This window comes from Anneissia japonica, unplaced genomic scaffold (assembly GCF_011630105.1).
Source record: "Anneissia japonica isolate Jap-2015-1 unplaced genomic scaffold, ASM1163010v1 scaffold287864_len1152817_cov193, whole genome shotgun sequence".
Classification (NCBI taxonomy): Eukaryota; Metazoa; Echinodermata; class Crinoidea; order Comatulida; family Comatulidae; genus Anneissia; species Anneissia japonica.
This window is the reverse complement of record NW_022710960.1, coordinates 451,064-474,249: the sequence shown is the minus strand read 5'-3', so window position 1 is coordinate 474,249 and position 23,186 is coordinate 451,064. Positions and strand designations below refer to the sequence as shown.

The 23,186-nt window shown below is 33.2% G+C and overlaps 1 protein-coding gene across 7 annotated transcripts; it reads left to right on the top strand.

Annotated features, from left to right (window-relative positions):
- The first annotated feature begins 451 nt into the window (after positions 1–451).
- On the top strand, positions 452–22,737 carry LOC117107159 (forkhead-associated domain-containing protein 1-like). 7 transcript variants are annotated; one of them, XM_033248735.1, is made up of 29 exons: positions 452–568; positions 913–1,101; positions 2,901–3,486; positions 3,611–3,732; positions 3,845–4,081; positions 4,496–4,768; positions 5,806–5,883; positions 5,965–6,036; positions 8,155–8,259; positions 8,688–8,795; positions 9,253–9,495; positions 10,136–10,334; positions 10,575–10,763; positions 10,977–11,104; positions 11,220–11,309; positions 11,468–11,705; positions 12,253–12,415; positions 12,604–12,710; positions 12,960–13,119; positions 13,508–13,640; positions 13,829–13,967; positions 14,248–14,289; positions 16,325–16,560; positions 17,942–18,214; positions 18,564–18,677; positions 19,202–19,279; positions 19,438–19,509; positions 21,454–21,522; positions 21,642–22,737. In XM_033248735.1, the coding sequence occupies exons 2-29, from the start codon at positions 1,006–1,008 to the stop codon at positions 21,654–21,656; spliced, it is 4,365 nt and encodes a 1,454-aa protein (XP_033104626.1). In that variant the 5' UTR covers positions 452–568; positions 913–1,005; the 3' UTR covers positions 21,657–22,737. The 7 variants fall into 7 exon arrangements, with proteins under 7 accessions (XP_033104626.1, XP_033104631.1, XP_033104625.1 ...); XM_033248734.1 differs by having other exon boundaries at positions 455–1,101; XM_033248739.1 differs by lacking the exon at positions 5,806–5,883 and having other exon boundaries at positions 455–1,101.
- Positions 22,738–23,186: the final 449 nt, after the last annotated feature.

The window sequence follows — 23,186 nt, the reverse complement described above, 5'->3', positions numbered from 1 at the left end:
CTATCCCAATTATGATAAAAAAAAATACAATGGAAATGATAGCTTATTCCACTGTCAGTTGTGGTTATAAACGCACATTGTTTTCATGTACTGTCTATGCGCTTAATAATAATAATAATAATAGTGTAGTTTTATATAGCGCACATATCCATCTAATGTAAGATGCTCAAGGCGCTTGAAATGTGGACTAGGAACTCGACCAATGACTTTCTTTGCCCCTAAGGCTTATCCAGTGTTATTATCCCAATCATAGGAACAAAAGCCTATGAAGCATACTATTAAGGTTTTATTACATTTTTTTATATGAGGGCCATAAATTTTTCCTAAATTATGCTTTGGAATCATGCACAATCATATTTTAAAAGCATTGTTGTATTTGCACTTATGGCGTTCCATATGATTAACAATTTGGGAGTTGTTTGGTTCCCTTGGAACTACGCAAGCGCTGTAGGACATTTTGGTAAAAATGTAAACGGGCCGATCTTCTATTTTGACCAAGCGGCGGGTGAACAGTAAATAGGTCATTTTTGAAACGGTTAAACACATTTAAAAGGCAGTATCATTACAGGTTCGTGCTAATTACAGGAATTTTAATGATTTGGCAAACTGTTAAAGGATTTGTCCTTATAAACGGGGAGTTTGGTTTGTTTTTCTAAGCGGCGTTTGTCTTGGCCTGATCGCTAAGCCAGGCTCCTGAACCACAGTCGACTGACTTTGAAGGGATCGCCGAGGAAGAGGTTACCTGTGTTCTGTGTCTACGGCTCACCCTAGCCTAGGCCTAGGCCTCGGAAGCCGTAACAAAGTGAAAATATTCAGTATCACTTGATTGCCTATATTGACTTGTATATGCAAGGAACTACGTTTTCTGATAATTTTATGATGGATTTTAAACGACATTTGTTTGTCACACAGGCATGAATGGGGAGATTCCTTAATCTTCGCATTTCCATCATCATCATCTGCAGAAATTAAAAAAGTGAAACAGATTTTACTTTTTAAAAGGCGATGATGAAGGGGTTTTTGAAGAGTAATGAGAGTGTGCTGCCATTGTCTCCTACAGTGACAGTGATTGGACGGGAAAAATGTGACATTGTTATTGCTGTAAGTTAAAAAATTAATATTTCATAATTACGTACAATAATAAAATACATTTTGGGTCTTCCTGCTGGTCCTTTACTTTCCGTTTTAGCTCTTCCTTTTTTTTCTTTTGACTGGTGTTTCTTCCGTTCAACTAATTATGTGTCTGTACCATTTTAATAATCTCCTTCATTTAATTCTTGCCCTCCATTTTTCATATTTCATTATAATCTAGCGTGACTAACCTTTTCTAGGGCACATAGAACAAATTATTATCACTCTTTTTTAAAAAAAATGATGAGGAAGGGCGTTTTTTTTTTTGTTTTTTTTAATAGATTATTTCGCTTTTGTTTTTATTGATGAGGGAGGGACTGTTTATATATTTGGCCCATAATAGTAAATATTGTATAAAAACTGGTTTAATTTTATATTTTTTTTAAAGAAAATGTATTTGAAGTCACAAAATTGCATTGTAATATTTTTATGCTGTTGCGTTGAAATAATTGATGCGGCAAAAAAAAATTTTTTTTTATTCCCGCATCAATATTTCCCAAATTTTTGATGCGGTGATAATCTAATAAATTTTTCTATTTGCCCTAATAGTTTAATGTTCGTTATCTTTCGTAACATTTTCCTATGATAGATGTCAATGCTTTCCTTTAAATCCTTGTTCATGACCCACAGTTCACTGTTATATAGGGAAATACTTGCAATGTTATAGTAATATGCTACTAATCGTCTCTGGATCGGCATATTTCAGTAAAAATTCAATTTTAATACAGTATATTTCACTTGCATATTGCATAATTATAATAGTGTATTCTGAAAAGAATTGAAAACGCAATGGCATGAGGGAACAAAACTCAACGTTATATGAATATTAAGTTTGCAGTTTGCCTCAATTAAATTGGTAATGACAAACAATATCAATGTCATTATTTTTCGTTAAAGCCTTGAAACTAAACTTCATCTAAATAATTAATTTGCTATACTAAATCTAATTACATACAGTTAGGATTCATCCAAAAATGATTGCTTAATGTACAATTTAATTGGTAACTTCGTAATTATTAATATTATTATGGCTGTGAAAAAGATATACGGTCAATAATTAATTGATTATCCATATTATACAGTTACCAAGGAGACATCAGCGGTCCATTATTTTTTATCAATCCTTTATCTAAGAACTTAACGACAGGCATGTGTACAAACATGCTGTGTTGGTCTTTTTTATTTGAACTCTTACTGTATGTTAGCCAGGATCATCATTCAGTCACAGTCTTTTGCAGTGAGCCTGGTAAATATTGATTGAATGTGCTTCTTTATCTATTAACCACCACTTACTATCTATTGATTCTAAAGGTTTATTTAGATTGCCTATTGAATGTGCCCAGCCAAGTGTAAACCTCTGGGTTTGTGTGACATGCTTTTTAACATGCTTGATGTACACTCCTCGATTTCATTTAGTTTCCATAGTAACAAACTATAACATTGGTGAAATAGTAATTTCATTATATTTCATTTGATGATTGTAAACAAGTTTGAATATTAAAATTATTGTTTTATTTTCGTTTAAATTAGTAAATTATTATAGTACTCTAATCATAAAATACTCATGACATAACAAATTATTATTACATCATTGTTGTCATAGTTAATAAATAACTTTTGCAGTATCTGGTATCATTTTAAATGATACAGACAATTGCTATAATAATCTCACTTGCTTAGTTTTGTTTCCAAGACAATAAATACATTTGTGTATTTTTTAACTAAACATTTTAATATATTATGTAATATTTTCTAATTTTTTTATATAGTCAACGGTCATTGAAGCACAGCATGCGATTATTGAGTACAGTGAGCAAGAGACATGTTTCGTACTCCAGGATCTGAACACCGCACATGGTACTTACGTCAACGAATGCCGCGTCCAGAATGCTGCTGTACGTCTGTCCCCGGGTGACATAATTCGCTTTGGGTATTGTGGAACACCATACCAATTGGATGTTGAGAATGCGCCTCAGGTGTCGTGTCCACCTGTACAACAGCATGCTGCATGGAATTCACAGCTTACAATGATAAACCACGAGGTACCATTATCATCGCAGGAGTCTTTACCGCATCTGAGTTCTTACAGCACTATTGACTCGAAAGCTGGTTCACAGTCGCAGTTGCCAGTGATCAGTGCTGCATATTCGGTACCAGGTGTTTCGTCTCCCACGTCATCAGCTTGGCAGTCTACAACGCCGTGGCCACCTACTAGCCAGCCTGTTAATGTAAACATGGCTCCAAGACCACCAAAACCGAGGCCATCAAGTGCGGGCACACGACGTGGTAGTGTCGGAGGAGTCAATGTTATTACACAGGCTAGCCCAACTAATAGTCCCCTGCCCCCGAGGAGAGGTGAGATGGCACTTAATTTCTTGGTGGCTAATATTCTCATATTGTAGTTTCACATTGTTTCTTTATCAATATGATTGGCTAAGATAATACTTGAATAGATTTTAACATTTTTTCTTTCTGATAGTGACCAGTGGCTGGGTGAGTTCTGCCGGTGCACGGACCATCCTCACATCCCAACAAAATCTTAGCAGTAGTCCAAACACACGGGCATCGCCGGTGAACGAAATGATGGCCCTACATGAAAAGGTATGATTATTTTCAGCTGCAATCATCCTATTCTGATCTCTCTGCTTTGTGCTAGTGCATGACCTTATTTATTAGACCTCTGTAACCTACCTCTCTGGTTTTCAAATTGCAGGAGCAAAAGATGTTACGTATGGGAGATGAGATCAACCGTTTAGCAGTGTTTGAAGCCGAGTCCCAGCGCAAGGATAGTGTTATTGGATCGTTACGTGATGAAGTCAACAGATTGCAACTACAATTACAAGAAGCCAGTAGAACTGTAGTACCTGATAGCAGCTATGAGCAACATGTCAAAACTCTAGAGGGCGATGTTCGTATGAAAGAGCTTGAAATCAACGCCCTTAGACTTCAGGTATACAACAGGTTTATTTTTAAACATTCTTTTTATCTATTTTGATGAAAATTCATATTAGTACATTAATTTCCATTTAGTTGAGATGATAATGCATTAGAATTTTAAAATACAAATATCCTGAATTTCTATCCAGCAAGTAAGTATTAATTTGCCAATTCGTAATTCGAACTGAGCATGCCCGTATCCAAGGTGAATCAACATGAACCTATGTGGTATGTACGTTTGTTTACGTCGATTAATCTTGATACCAGGCATGCACAGTTCAAACAGCGAATTGGCTTATACCTTTTTTTAGTCTCTAGCTGTGATTGCTGGCTACAGTATTAGAATCTGATGTGGATTGTTAGACTAAGTTTTTTTGGAGAAAGTTAATTCAGCTTTACATTTTTTTCAATTTCCATTTTACGATAGATGTCCAAGATGAGACCGGAAAGTTCTGATCCAATGGAGAATTTTGCAACCCTACGAAGCATTTTAAACACACGTGAGAAGGAGTTAGTCGTGTTGAAACTTGAAGTAGAAAAGATGAAGAAAGATCGTGCATCGACAGCAACATTGTTGACATCCTTAAACCGTGATGTGAATAATAAGGAGACGATGGTGAACAGGTTAAAGGGAGAGATAGAGATTGTAAAAAGGGAGCTAAGAGAGAAAGATGTCTCATTATCTGCAATGACAGCAAAGGTAAACAAACTGCTTTTTTATACAAATGAAGTGATTTTTTTTATTATTCCATGTCCAGAATTTGATTTTATTATTGGTGATAGTGAGGTTAATAATGTTAATGGTGGATATATTTCAGTACTATTACACTGATTTTCAAAGTGATACAGTTTAAACATAACAAAAATATATACAAAATAAAGGATTGTTTAACAAAAAATAAAAAGAATAAGTATAAAAATACACACACAAGATATAAACCAAGCAAGAGGAGAGTCAATGAAATACATTTCTGTAATAATATTGTTTTGGAATGAATGTAACAACATATTTTGACAGTTAATTTTTAATTCATTAGGAAGTTCATTCCACATTTTTGTTGCCTGGTAAAAAAAAGTCCATTTTCCTTGACTATTATTCCAAGTTGGGATGACTAGATTGTTATTTGTTTGGCTACATGTTCCTTTAGTATGAATATAACATACAGTACTGTATTATTTTTATTCTTAAGTATTTTTTATTGTGATAGTTAAAAAAGAATAATGATGGTTTGTGATGGTGCTGATGGTAGGTGAATATTATTGATGATGATAAGGAAATGATCAGAGTAAACCTAAATACCTGTATATAACAAGCAGGAGGAATAGTGAACTTAATTGTATACTTTATTATTAAATTAAAGTATACAATTAAGTTCACTATTCCTCCTGCTTGTATAATTTATTATTAAATTAAAGTGTGTATTATGATAGTGAACAATTTTTATGGTTGTTGGTGATGAAAATGAGGATAATTATGTTTGAGACAATATTTTGCTATCTAAACTATGGATTTGTTTTCCATTCTAATTTTTTGTATAACTTGCTTTATAAACTTTAACTTGTTAGTAGTTTTCATATTAATGTCATGTTTTTCATACTGTAATTATTATACATCTATTCAAATGTTACCACAACTTTTTTATAAGTTACTGTAAAAACCAAAGATAATTAACGCTATTATGAACTAAACCACACAAAATTTGCAAAACTTTTATCATGTAATCTATGTAACTGCAGTTCTCGAGAGTAAGAGAAACAAAACGACATGAAGAAGAAATGGCGGGAAAGAATAAGGAAATAATCACTTTAAAACACGTAAGTTTATGGTGTGCGTGCACTTCATCGTGTGAAATTAACATGCGTGTTATCCAATATTCTTTTCTTTTCATTAACTAGCAAACTCAGATAGAAAATAGGAACCGAGAAGAACTTGAAAAACAAGATAAACAACTTATCTCAATGAAGAGTGTAAGTTTGTCTAAATATGGACATTGCACTGCCATATTTGGTCATCACCATATTTGGTCATTACCATTTTTGGTCATTTAATGCTTTTGTCTTTACCACTGACTGCATAGTAATTCTCACTTGTGCAAGATAAGCAATTTTAGTTTTACTGTAGATACTAAGTTAAATATATAAAAAACTTATATTGTCCCTTGTTATCAAGGGTGGTGCCAGGATTTTCTCAACGGGGCTCTTCCCCCACTTACCCACTGGCGGCACACCCTGTTTGTTATGTAGGAATGAAATAATAATTCTACCCAACAGTAAATTTAATATTAAAAATGGCTTTAAATACTATACCTAACTGCCAATATTTCTCTAAATAGATTGCTTTTTGAAAAGTTTTTTATGCAAATTTTCTGATGCAAAATGCCTTCTTTTCAAATGTCTCCTAACTTCCACTCCACCCAGTTTTCTAGTAGCAGCTGAAAATGCATTCTTCATATCCACTTTTGAAAAAAGTGAAAATAATGTATAGATCTAAAATTCAATGGAATTGTAAAATAATTTAAAAAGAAAGAAAGTGGGGAGGAGGACACAGCCACAGACAAATTTCTACCTTTGTTTTTCTTAAAATTCAAATTCTCTATTTTTGTAATAATATATTCTTCATTTAACAAATGTTCTGATCATAACTGTCAATCATGTTCTACACACATAGCATGATTTCACAAAATGATTTTTGTTAAATGTTTGTGTCACACTGTCTATAATTGGTGGATACAATACAGTAATGTAACAGTAGTCTAATCAAAATCATTAACACACTACTTTTTGATAAAGATTTCTAATTAAATTTACAATGTTTATCATTAGCATGAATTGTATACTTTTGTTTAAAATTTTTAATTCACTTCACAATGTTTCATTACCATGAATTTTATACATGCTTTGTATTTCGTTCACATGGACATTTTATGAAACCTTTGAGAGTGCATGTTAGAGCATGGAAGGATAATATTATCTTTACTTTTATATCAGAAATTTATCCAATGTGGTCTTGTCTTAACACTTAAAAGATGTATTGTCCTACAATATGCAAAATGCCAAAAAATATAAAAATCTTGCTCATTTTCAAGTAACATAAAAATTATCAACTTGAACGTAGACATTAGTGTATTTTTACAGCGAAAGCCACTGAAAAATTCTTCCAGTCGCTGGAAATGTTTTATAATTTTTATCATTATCCAGTATAAAAATGAGGGTACACCTTTTTTAAATTCAATATTGTTTATGCTCAAGTTAATAATTTGTATGTTACTGCAAATTGAGTGAGAAAACATTATTTTTTATTATTTTGTTGTCATTTTCAGGGAACAATACCCCTTTGAAAGAACTTATATTATTTGAATTTCATTTACTTTTTGACATATCTTCATCCATTTCGTTTTGTATTATTTCACACTGTCCGATGCTTTAGAAAAAATACTATTTCAACAAATATTTGTTTTCTGTTTTTAATTGCATTTCAATTAGTGTATTTTGTATTCTGTTTTGCTGCTATTTATAAATCACTATACTGTATTTATGTTCTGCTATTCATTTCAGATTTTTCTTTTTTGCAATAGTTTATTAATTATTTTTCATTAAAAAAAGAAGTTGTATTCAAAATATTAAGTTTTATGTAACAGATTTGTGTGTTCTGCACATGGGCATGGCAATGTCATATCACACTATACCATTGGCAAAATACAGGTAGTTAACAACAACAACAACAATAATAACAACAACAACAATGGTGTAATTCATTCATCTCATCCAATCAGATTACGAGTTATTTCTCATAGGACACTTAATACAATGAAACACAAATGAAGATTTTAAAAACTACTGCAGGAGATTATTTTCTAAATTGCCAACCGAGTGCTTTCGGCTGGATTGCCAACATAGTTCACTTAATACAATTAGTAACCAGGAGCGAATTCCTACTCGGCAGTCAGTGTAACAGCAACTTCCTCTACGAATTTGTTGCAGTAATGTCAACAACATTTAAAACACAAATTTAGTAAAGAAGTTAAAACTTCTTTACATAGAATTTAGTTTTTAAAAAGTTTTTGTTATTTTTAATGCAATTAATAGAAATTAAAAGGATTAGAAAACAAATTGGAGGAGCAGACGAACATAATAGCAAATAAACAGCAGGAGATTGATGAAATGAAGGCTGACGCAAGTAAAGAAAAACAGGTACAGTATGTTCAATTAAACATTTATTTTCTTCAAAAAGGAAGTTTGTCATTACAAAATATCACAACACACACACACACATACACACAAGTCATATGTTACCCATCTGTCGTTTATCTGTTTGATTTATTCTAGTATCTTTATATCAACAAGTTTAAAAGAAGTAAATATATAAAGCAAGTAAAAATAAATCAAGCCAGTCAACTTAAAGATATTGATATTTCTTCTATATCCACTTCTAAACTAGATCTATCACTATTGAAAATTGCTAATTTTGTAGGTTTTAAAAAATATTGTCAACTTCTTATGTTTTGTTTAAATAGCAAAATTCTGTGCATCAGTATTTCATTGAGCTTACTGTAAGTTATCTCCAGATAAACAAAAGGTTGATCAAATAATTGAATTTGAAATTTTTTCAAAATGTTTAGGTTCATGAAAATCTGAAATCAGAGGCAAACCATTCAAAAACTCAATTTGTAGAAATGCAGAAAGCCAAGATAACAGCAAAAGAAAAGGCAGAAGAAGCAGAAAAGAAAGTAAGGAGACTGTAACCATCAAAGACCCCCCCCCTCCTATTGTTTTTTTTTGTGTGTTTTATTATTATTGTTTTTATTTGTTTTTCTTGTTTTGCATTAATACTGTTACATATATTAGTCTACTTTGTGATTACTTTACCTTGGATAAACCGAAAAATTACCTCCGAGATGTTCACTTTCGTGACTTGAAAAAGAATGAGGAAGTTGCATGTTGGTGGGGCCACTTGACCTTGGTGCCAGGAGTCGACTGTTCTATTATTTTTCGAGGGTTGTTCTCATGTATGAGAAAGAATAGGCAATTTGTCGGTTTATCCAGGTAAGTATCCACTCATAGACTACCAACATCACCATTGATTTGTGTATTCTATTAACTCTAATTCTAAGATGATCCAAAATAGATGAAAATAAGTTTTTATTAGAGAACTACTATTAATACATAATTGTATTTCCCCATCAGTATGAGCGTCTTCGTTCCCGCATCCTCCAAACAACGCTGTCTGCTCCGGGTTTTAAGATGCCAGATGTTGATGAAACAAATGATGATATCCTTGTGGATACGATGAAGAAGCTTATCAACGATCGAACCGAAGTGAAAAATAAAATGAAGGAGATGAAGGAATCAGTAAAAAGTCATGAAAACTACAAGAAAGAAGCTAAAAATAGCATCAAGGCTCTTAAACAACATTTAACCCAATCAGAGGTGAGATAGGAATGATATATCCTGAATTGATCTAAATTTAAAATCTGATTATATAAAATGTCAATGTGAATTTGGGCTGGGGTGTTTGATGTTCATTCTCCCTACAGCAAGGGCAAGAATAATGATACAATTTTTTTTTTTTAACAGAATACTTGATATCATAAAAACTTAATGGTTTTATAGTACAAAGTATCTTTACAAAAATATATTTTGCAGCAATTGTGATACAAAATACAAATTGTGCTATGTACACTAATATTCTCCACCCTATTTTTGTGTGACAAAATATCTGTGGTTGCATGTGTATGGTCAAATAAGAGATATTTGTCACAGATCTTGATAGTTAACTTTAGTTTAATATCTTTTGCTACTTTAGTTTTATTCCCTGTATAGAAAAACTTTGTATTGTGTACTAAACAAAGTCCCCAATCATTATACCATATACATTTGTCTATTGCTACATGGGAGTATAGCCAGATAAGTGTTAAGAGGTAAATGTACAATGCTGAATCTTCATGAATGAAAAGTGAAATTTTCTAAAGCGCATGAGGGAGTTTGTATACTTCAATAATGTAAAAACGCAATGCAGAACATGCAGAACATATATTCATTTCTTTTTCACTGAAATTCTATGATACAGAAACGTTTACAAGATGGTGGTCGAACTTGCAGTCATTTACGAGATGAAGTCAAACTCCTTCAGTCAGTCACGGTCGACGAATCTCTCCAGGGTGTCAGGGATACCATTGCGATGATAATGCAGGATGAGTTGTCATGGCAACAAGAGTATGAATCTGCTCTTGAGAAATGTGGATGGGATGTAAAATCAGCTGACCAGAGTATGTTAAATATTGGATTTAATCATTCTAATTAACCTTAAATAATAATTAGTTATATAAAAGAGGATATGTAATTGTTTTTTTATAATCCTATTAATATTATATTTGGGCAACTGTTGAATCTACCAGTTTTAAAGACGTTACCATAGGTGAAATGTATTATTTTTCAAGGTCAGAGTTGATTTTTAGTTAAAAATAAGTCTTCAGTGTAACTTTGAAACTGCTTGTCTCCCTCTATAGATATGAGTAAGTTTATTTTGGGACTGAAGTCCAAATGTGATTCACTACTCAAAGACAAGGAGCTCATTTCCACAAAACTTAGTACAATTGAGACGAAGGTTCGATCGGAAACGCAAACTGAAATACAGAAGCTGACTACAGAGCACAAACACACTTTAGATGACACTCTAGAGAAGTTGCGTTTGGAAAGTATGCTCATATATTTCTTTTGTTTTCTGTCTTACTCCTCTCTCGCTTCCTTAGTTTAGCTTAAGACCTGTTCTCAGGTTGACCAGGTCACAGAGTAAATTTGACCTTCGCTAAATTCTACTGCTGTTTGCACTTGGATTTTACACAGTATTTTGTACTATACTATACAATTATAGGCATTTATTTGCAAGTTATCATTATTTCTTTTTGAAGACGAAAAGAAGTTGCAAGCAGCTTTAGAAGAAAATAAACAAATAGAAGAAAAGAAACATAAAGAAGTTCAACAATCGAACCAATCAAAGATAAGACAACAAGAGGAAAGCTTGCAGGAACTCAGAAAGGTAAGATCGCCCTCTATCTGGCTATAAGTCTACCAATCCCATTTCCTATTGTGAAGAAATTCAGTGAAGTGTTATGGAAACTTAAATTTTGAATGTCTTTTTCTTTTATTTGCAGACTCTTGTTGAGAAAAGTTCCAATGAAGAGAGACTTTCACAAGTTGAAAAAGAGCTGAGAAATGAGATTAAAAATTATATTGAAAGTGAGGTAAGAAATATTTTGATCGATTCTGGGTATAAAAAAATGTCTACATCTTTTTCTCTACTCTTCCCACCTTATCTTGGCTTCATTTTTTCCTGTATCTCATTCAAAATTTTGAAACCATGTTACACATATATTTGACAGTAATTATTGTTTGAACTCAGGGAAAGTTAAAAGAGGACCTGATTGCTAAAGATCAAGCAATGAAGGGTGAGGCAGCTAAACTGGTGGACCAGATCACAGAGTTAAAGGAATCACACACAAAGGAGGCAAAAGCATTCAAAGAGCAGATTCATCAACACTCACTCACAATTGTCTCACATGAAGAGAAAGTTACTAAGTTCAGCAAGGAAATTAAAGACTTGAAGAATGAACTACATAGCCATAAAGAACAATTGGAAGGTAAAGCCCTTTAAATCCATTTATATCCAACTTTCAGTATTTTATAAAAATAAGTAATATAGTTGTTTTGTAAATACTTGCCCTGAAAAACCAAGGTAGGTTATGTCAGAACACCCCTAAAAATAGAATCGTCTATCCTGTCTTTTGGAAAGTACAAAGGAATTAGAAATTAAAAAAAAAATACAAGATCATAACATCCATGCAGGTAATATGAATACTCTACTACGATTATGTTATTAAAATAAAAGAGTAGTAGGAGTTGTGTTTGTTGTGGAATGAGCCCATTCTGGCAAATGTATGTCTGTTATGCTTTAGCCCTAATACAAGCAGACTGCAGCCCCCCAGTCTAAAGTTAGACTAGACTAAGTTGACAGCCAATAGCAATTCAGTTATCACATGTCTCATCATGTTGATGACCCTTACAGGTCCTTCCTTGGCATGGAATTGTCACAACAGAGGTTGTTTTTATCATTTTGATGCTGAACAAAGCCTTTACTCCTTTATGAGGCAAAACATTCATAAATCTGGACATTTTTTTGTACTACAGAAAAGTCTAAACAGGCCAGAGATGCCGTCGCTAAGCTGAGAGAAAAACAAGCAAAGGAGGCACTTTTATCTGGAGCTAAGCCAAAGATTCCACCTAAACCAGTACTCATCAATGGAGCAGTGCCCGATGTAATGGCCTTGGAACGTCTTGTTAATGTTCTGAAGTAAGTAAAATTTATTTTTTGTTCATACTAATATTTTATCTATTATAAATAAATGTATGTTTATAAATTTTTGCAGGGGGTGTTCATCCAACAGAAAAACCTACAAAAGTCTAATTATTATTCTAGTAATCATCATTGTCATCAGGATTATACTTTATATTTACAATTTGTTCCTGTATACTTTTTAGGAAAGATAACATTGAGATGAAGAAAGAGATTCAGAATCGTCAAGACATAATCATTGGTTTGAGGAGAGATCTTGCTGGGGCATCTGCCAGATTGTCTGATCTGACAGGTATTGTAGACGGGGCATAGGGGGAGGAAAAGAGGAGAGAGCTGGCCCCTTCGCCGGGTAGAAAAACCACTATTAGTCGGGGAGAAAAAAAATTAAATGTATTTTCTACATAATATTAGACTATAAAATCGATTAAATAAGCCTTTGAAATCCCTAAATTGTCATATGTCTCCAGGCTCTCGCAGAGGATTTGATGAATACAATGACGTTGATGGTGAATTTATTATGAAAAAATCTATTAATCTTTAGGTGAACTGAGTGAAAAACAGAAACTTGAGATTGAGAACAGCCGAGTTACGATACGGCAACAGGATGCAGAACTCTCAACACAACGACAACAACTTATGAAGTTGTCAGAACTTGTAGACCAGCAGTCTGCCAAGATTACCTCAATGCAACAGGAACTTGAGTATGTTCACCATCTTTCCCTCTAATTTATTTTGATTAATCATTTCAAATTTAAGATATTGCTCTCCAGATTGAGGGATCATGAGTTTGAGTCAGCACTGGTTACATTTCTTCTGTTTGTTGTCAGATCTTGCTTCAGTAAAATGTATGAATGGGTACTTGGTAGGATGTGAAAGTTTTGAAATACATTGACAGCATTGCTTGAAGTAGTTCACAGGGAGTGGGGGAAGTTATACAGTGTGTAACATTGACTCTGTATCCAGTGACTAGGACAGAAAGTATCCAATTGCCTGAAGGTGCTATATAAATAACTATATAAAATCTAGGTCTCAGTCACTTCATAGAGTGTATACCTCTGCCCTGATTTATTGTATTATTTTGTATCTCAGCACTCAAAGTGAAGAGCTATCTGGGCACAAAAGCAAACTGACGAGCTCAGCAGATGAAGTCCTCCAGTTACGCAATCAACTTGTAGCTGAACAGGAAAACAAAGCGAAGGCATTGCAACAGGTTCAGCAAGAGGTAGTCAAAAAACATTTCAGATATATTTTTGGGAGGGAGATGAAATGTATATTGTGTATATTTTTTATTATTTGTATATTTTTTATATATTTACTTGTATTTATTTAATAGCATAATTTTGAAAAATAAATATATTTACCTCTTAATTTACTAGTAATGTGTTTTTTCCCCCTTGCTTGACATTTAAGGGTTTGATCACAAGTGAGTTGTCATCTGTCGGTGCTCAATGTCGTGGAGAGAGGCATGACCAAGTAATCTCCAGACAACGAGAGGCTCTTGCAGAACTCAGGTCAAGGATCAAAGGTCTGGAGGTCAACAGGCCACCACGTAAGTGTTACAGTAGCTACTAAAGTTATTGTTAAGTGATTACATCAAATTGATTATGTTAAATCTAATATTCTACACTGGATATATTTTAGAATCTCATGAGGATTGAAATAAGAAATTACCTGAAAACTGAATTTCAATTGTTGTATCATTATTTATTTAGTTATCAATGTTGAATTTGAATTTTCCATTAAAATATTTTATGTAGCTATTGTTTTTAATATTGGTCATAAATAAATATAATGATAGTAATAAGAATTGGATTTCTTTGTATTTTTAGAAACAATTTCTAATATTGTTGGCACAGATTCGCTGATTGTTGGTAAACAAATCACTCAGTTATCACTCACACTGGCCATTATTTTTCATTTGAATTGTATATATTTATTTCATGGCTTGTATAATCCTTATGGATTCTATGTTTATTACATGGATTTTATATTTAATATGGATTCTATATTTATTCCATATAGATTCTATATTTATTACAAATGGATTAGACATACCATATGGATTATATATTTATATGCATTCCATATGGATGATATTTTTATGTCATGTGGATATAAATCATACCACATACCAAACTGATTAGTTATTATTCCATTGATTTCATGTTTATATATTTCAAAATCTAACCCCTGAACCATAGTGTTTCATGAATCAGTCCATATTAAAAACTTGGTTAGTTTGGTCAATAGTGATAAGTATGCTTGGTCGTAGCAGCAGGAAGGTATTTTAAGCCAGTAGGATATTTGTGTGGGATATAGAATCACTTGAGTGGGAAGCATAAAATGGTTAGAGGGATAGAAATATAGGTTTTGATGCATAGCAACTTGAGCACCTCTTTCTAGATATGAGCTTAGGTTGTGGTTCGCGATTCATGATAAATACTGCCATTACGCTTCATTGCCATTTTCCCTTTATATTCATTCCTTCTCTCATTTTCTCATCTTTCATCTTTTTTTCATAGATTTCAATCCCCTCATCCTATCAGATGGTATATTATTTTAATTTACATTACTTATTTCAATGTTGCTCATTTGCATATTGTACATTTGCATATTGCTTATGTAGATTGTTTTTTGCATACTTCTTATTATAGCTCATTTGCATATTCTGTAAGTAGATGTAACGCTTATTGGTTTGCTTATTTTCATTTTGTTTTGTTGAAAATTTGTATTATACACATTTTGATATAGTTTAGTATGATAGCAGACCTGTCACTTAGTGTTTAAGGTGATCACCTCAAAACTCCAGAGTCCTTTGTTCAAATCCTGCAAACATTGATTCATTACAAACCCCAGTACCAGTTCCTATTCTTACTAACTGTTGATTAATACTGTTGAACTAGTTTGAGGGTAGCATGATAGGCTTATAACAATCTTAAAATCCTACCCACAACACATGCTTTATAGGCAGGGTTTTAACATTTGTATCACTATGACTGTCAGACATTTGTGTCTTTGTTCGCAATGTTACATGGTATCACCGAAGAGATACCAACAAGTATAAAAAAAATAGGAGAGTACAGCCTGCTTGTTTGGTGTATAAATTAACGTTGATTTTACACATTCATGTTATGGGAGTCATCCATTTTTCATCATTTTAATGCGAGTACAAGAAATCACCATGCTTTCCACCCCACTCATAAAAGAGTAAATAAAATGATTGTTTTCATTTTGAAAACCTATTGTTGCTTTATCTTGTTACTAAAAGCATAAACACTTTATTAACCCTGCCTGCTACATTATGTTTTGTACTCATAAAAAAAAAAAAGGAAAATGGATGACAACCATGAAAATGAAAGATGAAATATATGTTTTAAAATATGTGACCGGCTATGGCAAAACCCCCCACTTGTCGCAAATTCCAATTTCACACCAGCAACCAAAACGTTTGGGAATGAGAATTTTGAACAATTTTAGGTTTTTACATTTTATAAAAGATGATATTGAAGAATATTTCTGCAAAATATTAATCACTAAATCTAACTGAAAAGAAAAGTATATTGAATTATTTTAAAAATAAAAATCCTAATAATAAACTATCAATTTTTGGATGCTGTTTTCTCAAAACCTACATGTCTGGTATCCAATAATTTAAATTTTCGTAACTTGGGTGATTCTCCACCAATTTCCATCAAATAAAGACTGTTAACGTAGAATTCATGCAAAATATAAAAATACCAAAAACTCTGGCAAAACAGCAGGTTTTGCCAGATCTGGTCACATGTGTTTCCAATTCGATAAATAAATGAACGAATAGATAAGTGAATGAATGAATAAATGATGAACACAAATTAGGTTTGTTTTGCTAATATTTCTAATGATTATTAATTTCTTAATTTTTTTTAGTTCCAACTCATGACCAGGCCCTCCAACAGGTAATCCTTCTGAAGAGGGAGCTCGCTGAATTGAGAGCAAAGCAAGCTCAGGTCTTTGATACTAAAAACGTTACGGCAGAATCTATACTTGATCGTGAAGTGGCCCGTGTTAGGGGTTCACTAAACACCATGTCTGGTTCATCGACAGCAATTGAGAGAAGCGTCCGGGTTGAGGTTCAACAGGCCATGGAGCATAGTGAAAGGACGGTACGTGAAGGAACAATTTAATTTGTTGGCCTTTATGTGATTTAATCAACCAGTATATATGGTTGGTTAATATGTTCACATGTTGCTTTAATACACTTACGGTTTGGTGGTTAATATTATAAGCAAAGCTTTTCTGCACCCTCATCTGTTTTGGTCCAAGAGTTATCTAATCTATTTTTAAGTTGGTTGTAGAATCAAAATTAATAACCTCTTGGGGCAGACTGTTCCAGCTGTTCACAACTCTCTGTGAGAAAAAGTGTTTACGACAATTTAGCCCTTTCTTGACCTCTGGTATTTTTCTTCTTCGTACTCATTTGGAAAAAGGTGTCCAGTTTGACATTCTCAATTTCTTTAATGATTTTGAAGGTCTTGATTAGGTCACCTCTAGTTTCACGCTGCTCGAGACTATACAGGTTTAGTTCTTCAAGTCTTTCTTCATACGAATGGTACTTGATCTTATGAATCGTCTTGGTGGCCTTCCTTTGGACACTTACCAGAATTTCTTTTTATTTTCAAGATAAGGACACCAGTCTTGTCCCGAAGCCGTTTTAGCCATCAATTTTTTTACCGGTAAAATTAACAGGCCAACCAGTAAAAATTAAAATTTAAAAAAAACTAATGATTAGCCCTCTTTCAATAAATTAACATCATTCCAGTCTATGCTATGAATATATGTGTTGTTGTTTCTTCAAGTCATTAAACCCCACTCAAAAGTTGTAATGCCTCACACTGCATGCATTGATGACTTTTTATGGATAAATTTACCAGTAAAAATTTTTCAATTGGGAGAACACTGGACACCATGCTTGAACGCAGTAGGCCTACTCCGTGTATTGTCTGACAGCTTGTAAACATTTGTAAAACACTCTTTATCAAAGTGGTTGAAGGTTCTTCGTAGAATACATAGTTTGGATTTGACTCTATTTGCAGCAGTCACACATTGTAATCGCAAGTAAAAAACATTCTTCCAACAAAATAAGCCACACAGAATGTGCAAAGTGATGATGTGAACAGTAAACTGAAATTACAGTGAACTTAACAATAAACAAGAAACAAGAACTGATAAAAAATAATGCTGTTCTCTCATTGACTTACTAGACTGCTATTGAGCAGAACAAAAGAAATCTAAGCCAATTGTGATACTCATCACCTGAGCTAAATAATATGCAAATTACCTTCCTCAAGCAAGAAATGTATGATACGTGTGTAGTAAACAGCACTGAGGACATGTGTAGATACATTGTGTTTAACCCTGAATTGAAATATGAATTTTATTTTTGGTCTTTTCTTTTGCTTTGTTGGAAAATGCAAACTTTTTGCATAATGGACTATATAGAATAATGTTATCAAGATTTTATAGATCTTTTTTTTTGTTTCACAGTATTTAGACCTTGCACAATCCTGTGCATCTGTACTAGGCCTCGGTGAAATCAGCGGTCAAGAAAGCATGGCGCATCTACCACAGGATGAGCGTGAACGACTTGTAAAAGATCGAGAACGTGCCAATGAAATCATCGCCAGTAGAATCAAAGTACTGAACCAACGTCTTGATAGGAAAGATGAGATCCTACGGGATTATGAGAAGGATCTGGAAAGGTTACGAGAAGCAGAGAAAATTGCCGGAGAAAAATCCAATCAAGTAGAATCCTTAGCTGTAAGTGAACACTTAATTTATTTTTTCCTATTTCAAATTGCTACTAAAGCCACCGATGGTGAATTCCTGCAGCACCATTACAAAAAAGAAAAAAAAAAACTGTATGTATAAACATAAATTATTATAAACGTAATCAAAAGAAAAGTGCACAGACTCTATGGAACAAGGACATTGTGACAAATTTACTTCTTAAGAACAATTTTGGTATCAGATGCGAGGTAAAAAGTATTAAAACCATAAGAGTTATTGAGAGATAGTGAGAATAGGGAAAGATAGGACTGTCCAGTTGTTACATGCAAGTTTTATTTGTTTTTATGAATTTTAATAATTCTGTTTATTTAATTATAAGAATGATGTTAGAGGTCGCTCAGAAGAGACCCTGTATTTGCGGGAAACACTGCGAAGAACACGACATCAGCTTGATCAAGAGAAGCGTCTCAATGGAGCAATCAAATCCAAAAAGGTAGCAAAGCTCTGTCTACTCTATCAGATTTTTGTTGACAAGAAACTCTTGTGTGCCCATATATAGTCATGATGTGCCCATATATAGTCATGAGGTGACCATATATACTCATGATGTGACCATAGATGGTCATGATGTGATGTCATCATGACCATATATAGGCATGTGACACGTTTTTGTCAAATAAAATGTGATCGTCTGGAAAGGGCTATAGAAATGGCATCTTGCTATTATTATTCTTATTGTTGTTTCCATCATTACTATTGTTCTCAAAGAATTTTATCTGAAACCGTTGTTAAGGTAAGCAACTAATTGGTTAAAAAAAAAAAAGATAATTTGTCTACTTTTATTATTGTTATTATTATTGTTTTTATTGTAATAGTAATATTTTTGTCATTGTAAACTACAATAGTATATTATTATTATTGACATTGTTATAAAATTCATAGAATATTGTTATTCTTTTTACCATGATTATTTTATTTAATGCCACACTTCATTATTATATTTATTTTTTACTTCAGACATTCCATCTGGAAAATGATGAAAAATCACCTCAGATGTGGCCCAAGCATAAATGCTTTGAAGAAGTGAAACCAAAGGTAGGCATCCTTCTCCTTTTCCTTTCCAAATCTTCTCTGCTCTCTCTTTCACACCCTCCTCCACTTTGGAAGTCTTGTCTGTAATACAAATGCACAATATAAGTATTTCCATTGATTTTTTAATCCTGTCTGATTTGATTTTGTATTTCAATTTTCAGAAAGAAGCCAAATCCAAAGTTGCCAAGAATAAACTTATTCGTAAAAACTATGAAATTGAAGCACTAAAAGCTGTAAGTAGAAGGACAACTATTGACTGTTCACTTTAACAGTTGCATTATCATCATCTTATCTTAACTTTGATGTCATTATCTTCATCAATATCATAATCCCTGTCTTTATCATCACCACCATCATCCTCATCATTATCAATGTCAACTTTATCATCATCATAATCATCAACATTTTCAACAGTGTCATCATCATTACTGATGATATCCCAATAATTTTTGTTGCTGTACCATTCCTAACAATATAATTATCGCATCCTTTGGTATCAGGTTTAATATTCATCATTATATGGCTTTTGCTATATTTATCACAGTTAATGTTTGATGGTCCGTATAATCATCATTATCAATTTTTCATAATCAATATGATGAAGCAGAACACTATCTTATTAACTCACATACATATCAATCATGACTTGTAATTCATTTATTTTATTTATTATTCTTTTTCTATCATTCTCTATTATTTTACTAAGAAACCAAAGCAGAAAGTGAGGTTCAGTCAGGTTGGACTCTTTAGTTGTATTTCATGCTTTTAGCAACCACTTAAAATATGTAATAGTTGCATAGCATGATTTTAAATTTTTATTTAGCATACTTCTATTGTATTGTCTCGTTTAGTTGCTAAATTTGTTCATTTCTTCAGGACAAATGCTAAGAAGTTTCTGTATTAAAATATAGATAATTATATTCATGTGAATATGGTCTGCCAATTTTTATGTGTATTTGTGGAGCTGTCTGCATGTTTTTGTGAGACAGGACAAATTTTGTTTGTTTTATAATAATCAATTATATAGATATCTACAGATAATTGCTAAATTCTCTAGAATTTAAATTTCACTGATAATGCATTCGTATGTGTTTGTTTGCTAGGTGGAGTGCTGTCTCTTAATTTTTAGAATATTCTTTGCAAAAGAATGGTTTAATCAACTTGATTATTAACAATTATTTTTCTATTTTTTGGATAGTTATATTTTTAACTGTTAGCTGTTTTGAAATCATTATTTTGTGGAAGATGTAGTGCAACGCTTTAGGCTTTAAAATGAAAGATTGAGAGAAGAGTAAGGCTAGCCAATTTCTTTTTTAATGAACTTAGATGTGCATTTGTCTTGTTTGTCTGTTGCTCAGCAACTAGCTGTCACTTTTGTTATTCTGAGTCAATATTGGAGGATTTAGCTTGAGCTCCAATTAGCATGCTGTCAAGTGTTTAAAGTCTCGACACTGAGGAGAAAAAAATAATATTGGAATAAAAATATAGAGATTTTCTTTTATATGTTGTTGTTTTTTGTGTATAAGATGCTCTATAAAATAGTTGCCATTATAAGGCTTAGAGAGTGAGGTTTTCCCCACCAGGTACCTATTTGTACACCCCCGGGGTGGAAAGAAGCAGTGCTGCCTTGGTAAAGGACACAAGCAAAATGCACAGGGCAGCTTAGGTCAGTCGGCTAATCTGGTGGTAGTAACTGTGAGTGCTGAACGGTTCAATTCCCATCACTGCTCTCCTTGTGTTTTCAGCTGGAGGGCTGAAATACAAGTTACAATAGCGCACCGTCTTTCGGATGAGACGTTTAAGCCATTGGTCCCGTGTGCATAATTGCCCATGTGCACGTTAAAGAACGCAGTAAACTTTTCGGAAGAGAGTGTGGGGATTGGTCCCCAGTGTACTGCCCAGTCAACACCAGAAAGACCCCACTGAAAGTGAGTTCTCTCCTAGGCCTTCGTGAGTTATCCTTGGTGTTTACACCGAATAAATCCATTCATCCATCCACCCATCCACCACAGCAAGGAGCAAGGGATTTAAACCCCAACCTCACCATTACGGCTGCCCTAAACTGCTTCTGCTATGTCGTTTTTTAATGTGCTTGTGAGGGGGAAGTTGTGATTGTGTTGTCATTGACCATCAGTCAGCTTTTAAGAATTCATTCATATTTCACTCATTGTCAACAGGAGCTAAATTCACGAGAGGACCAGCTGTGTGATACGACAACTCGTCTCATCAACTTAGAAAATGCAATTGTGAGTAAACAGTAAACCATTTCATTAGCTTTCATAGAATTCACCTGACAACACAAGCAGCAGTATTTGCAATGTTTTTGTACATATTATTGTAATGAGACTGAATTTTTTTTTTTCAGGGTCTTGCAAATTAGGTGAAAATTATCTTCAGCAGTCAACACAAAGGAAGAAGAGCCGAAACAAAAGCTCAAGAGATAGCGTAGATTTCTGTTGTATGAGTTGAGAGAAGCTGTTGATGGGAAAAGGATCAGGGGTAATGTAGATACATAGGCGTAGGAGACAAGGGAAGTCCTCATAAGAAGGATCAAGTATTATAGCACTGATAGCCTGTCAATGATCTGGCAGTACCAAGAAGATCTAAAGCTGGACAATATATTTTTTGTTTTTAATATTTCTTTATAAAGTTTGTGGATGGAAGGTGTTCTATGGGATATCTCATACATGATCTCGTACATGGGTTACTGTACAGAAAGTAAGTGCACTATTCAGCATGGTAACAAATATGTTACTAATCTGTGATGATTCTTATTTGAAGACTTTCTTTAATTCTACTGATACTGAGGCGTGAATAAGTAGATTTGTGATAATTGTAGAGAGTGCCCCTTTTATTTTACTGATACTAAAATGTTAATGAGTAAATTTCTGATGATTGTTAGAGAGTTTGACCCTTTATTTTACTGATACAAAAGTGTTAAGGAGTGTTAAGTTATGATGACTGTTAGAGTCCGCTTTAATTTTACTGATACAAAGGTGTTAATGAGTAAATTTGTGATGATTGTTAGAGAGTGCGGCCCTTTAATTTTAATGATACTGATGTGTTAATTAGTAGATTTGTGATGATTGTTCCAAAATTACTGTGCATATTCATTCCCTACAGTTAAACTAATACCATGTTATATTGCATTTGTGTGTAAGAATAGCACGTCCTGTGTAGAATTCATATAACAAAAACAAGACATATGATAGTGGCCTGATAATAGTTTGAATGGATCTTAGATCATGGTAATGTGGTACAGCTTTCAGTGTCTTTTACTATTGGCCTATCACGAATCTTCACTGTGTATCGATTTTACTGACCCTTAATCCGGGCATATGCTGTGTTGTCGGCTGACGAATCCATTACTGCTCTCTGTAAGCACTTGACGACGCATTGATGTCCGCCTAATAGTCACTGGTGGATTAAACATTGTTATTAAAAACGATTCGTTGTGCACACCTCGTTTTGTAGTATTCTCCATGGAATCACGTCTCACAACTGCCTCAGGCTTTAATGACACTGTTGGCATTTCTTCATGTTGAAGCATGTGCTTCAAGAGACTATATAAAGTATGTTCACATCGTGACGGATGCAACATAGAAAAAAATTATGTAAAGAAAATTAATTCAATCAATTTGTCACTATTTTAATAACGAATTAATACTGGAACCATGGGCAAATCCAGAAAATTTTATAAACTTTAAATGTATAATAGTGTTCATGAATTTCTTTAAAAATCATGAATTAAGAGCAAATAGATTATTCTGATTACTTAATTAACAGATGAGAATTTACAGAATTATAAGACTAATTTTTTTTTATTTTTTCAATTTTAATGTACTGTAACATATTCGCTTTTATTTTTTCAATTTTAATGTACTGTAACATATTCGCAATTTAGTTTTAA

Bases quoted from the DNA above. Each gene is read 5' to 3' on its own strand.
- LOC117107159 (XM_033248735.1), top strand. From the start codon at position 1,006: ATGATGAAGGGGTTTTTGAAGAGTAATGAGAGTGTGCTGCCATTGTCT. The intron at 3,487-3,610 runs GTGAGATGGCAC...TCTTTCTGATAG, and splicing joins TCCCCTGCCCCCGAGGAGAG to TGACCAGTGGCTGGGTGAGT. The intron at 12,416-12,603 runs GTAAGTAAAATT...TATACTTTTTAG, and splicing joins CGTCTTGTTAATGTTCTGAA to GAAAGATAACATTGAGATGA.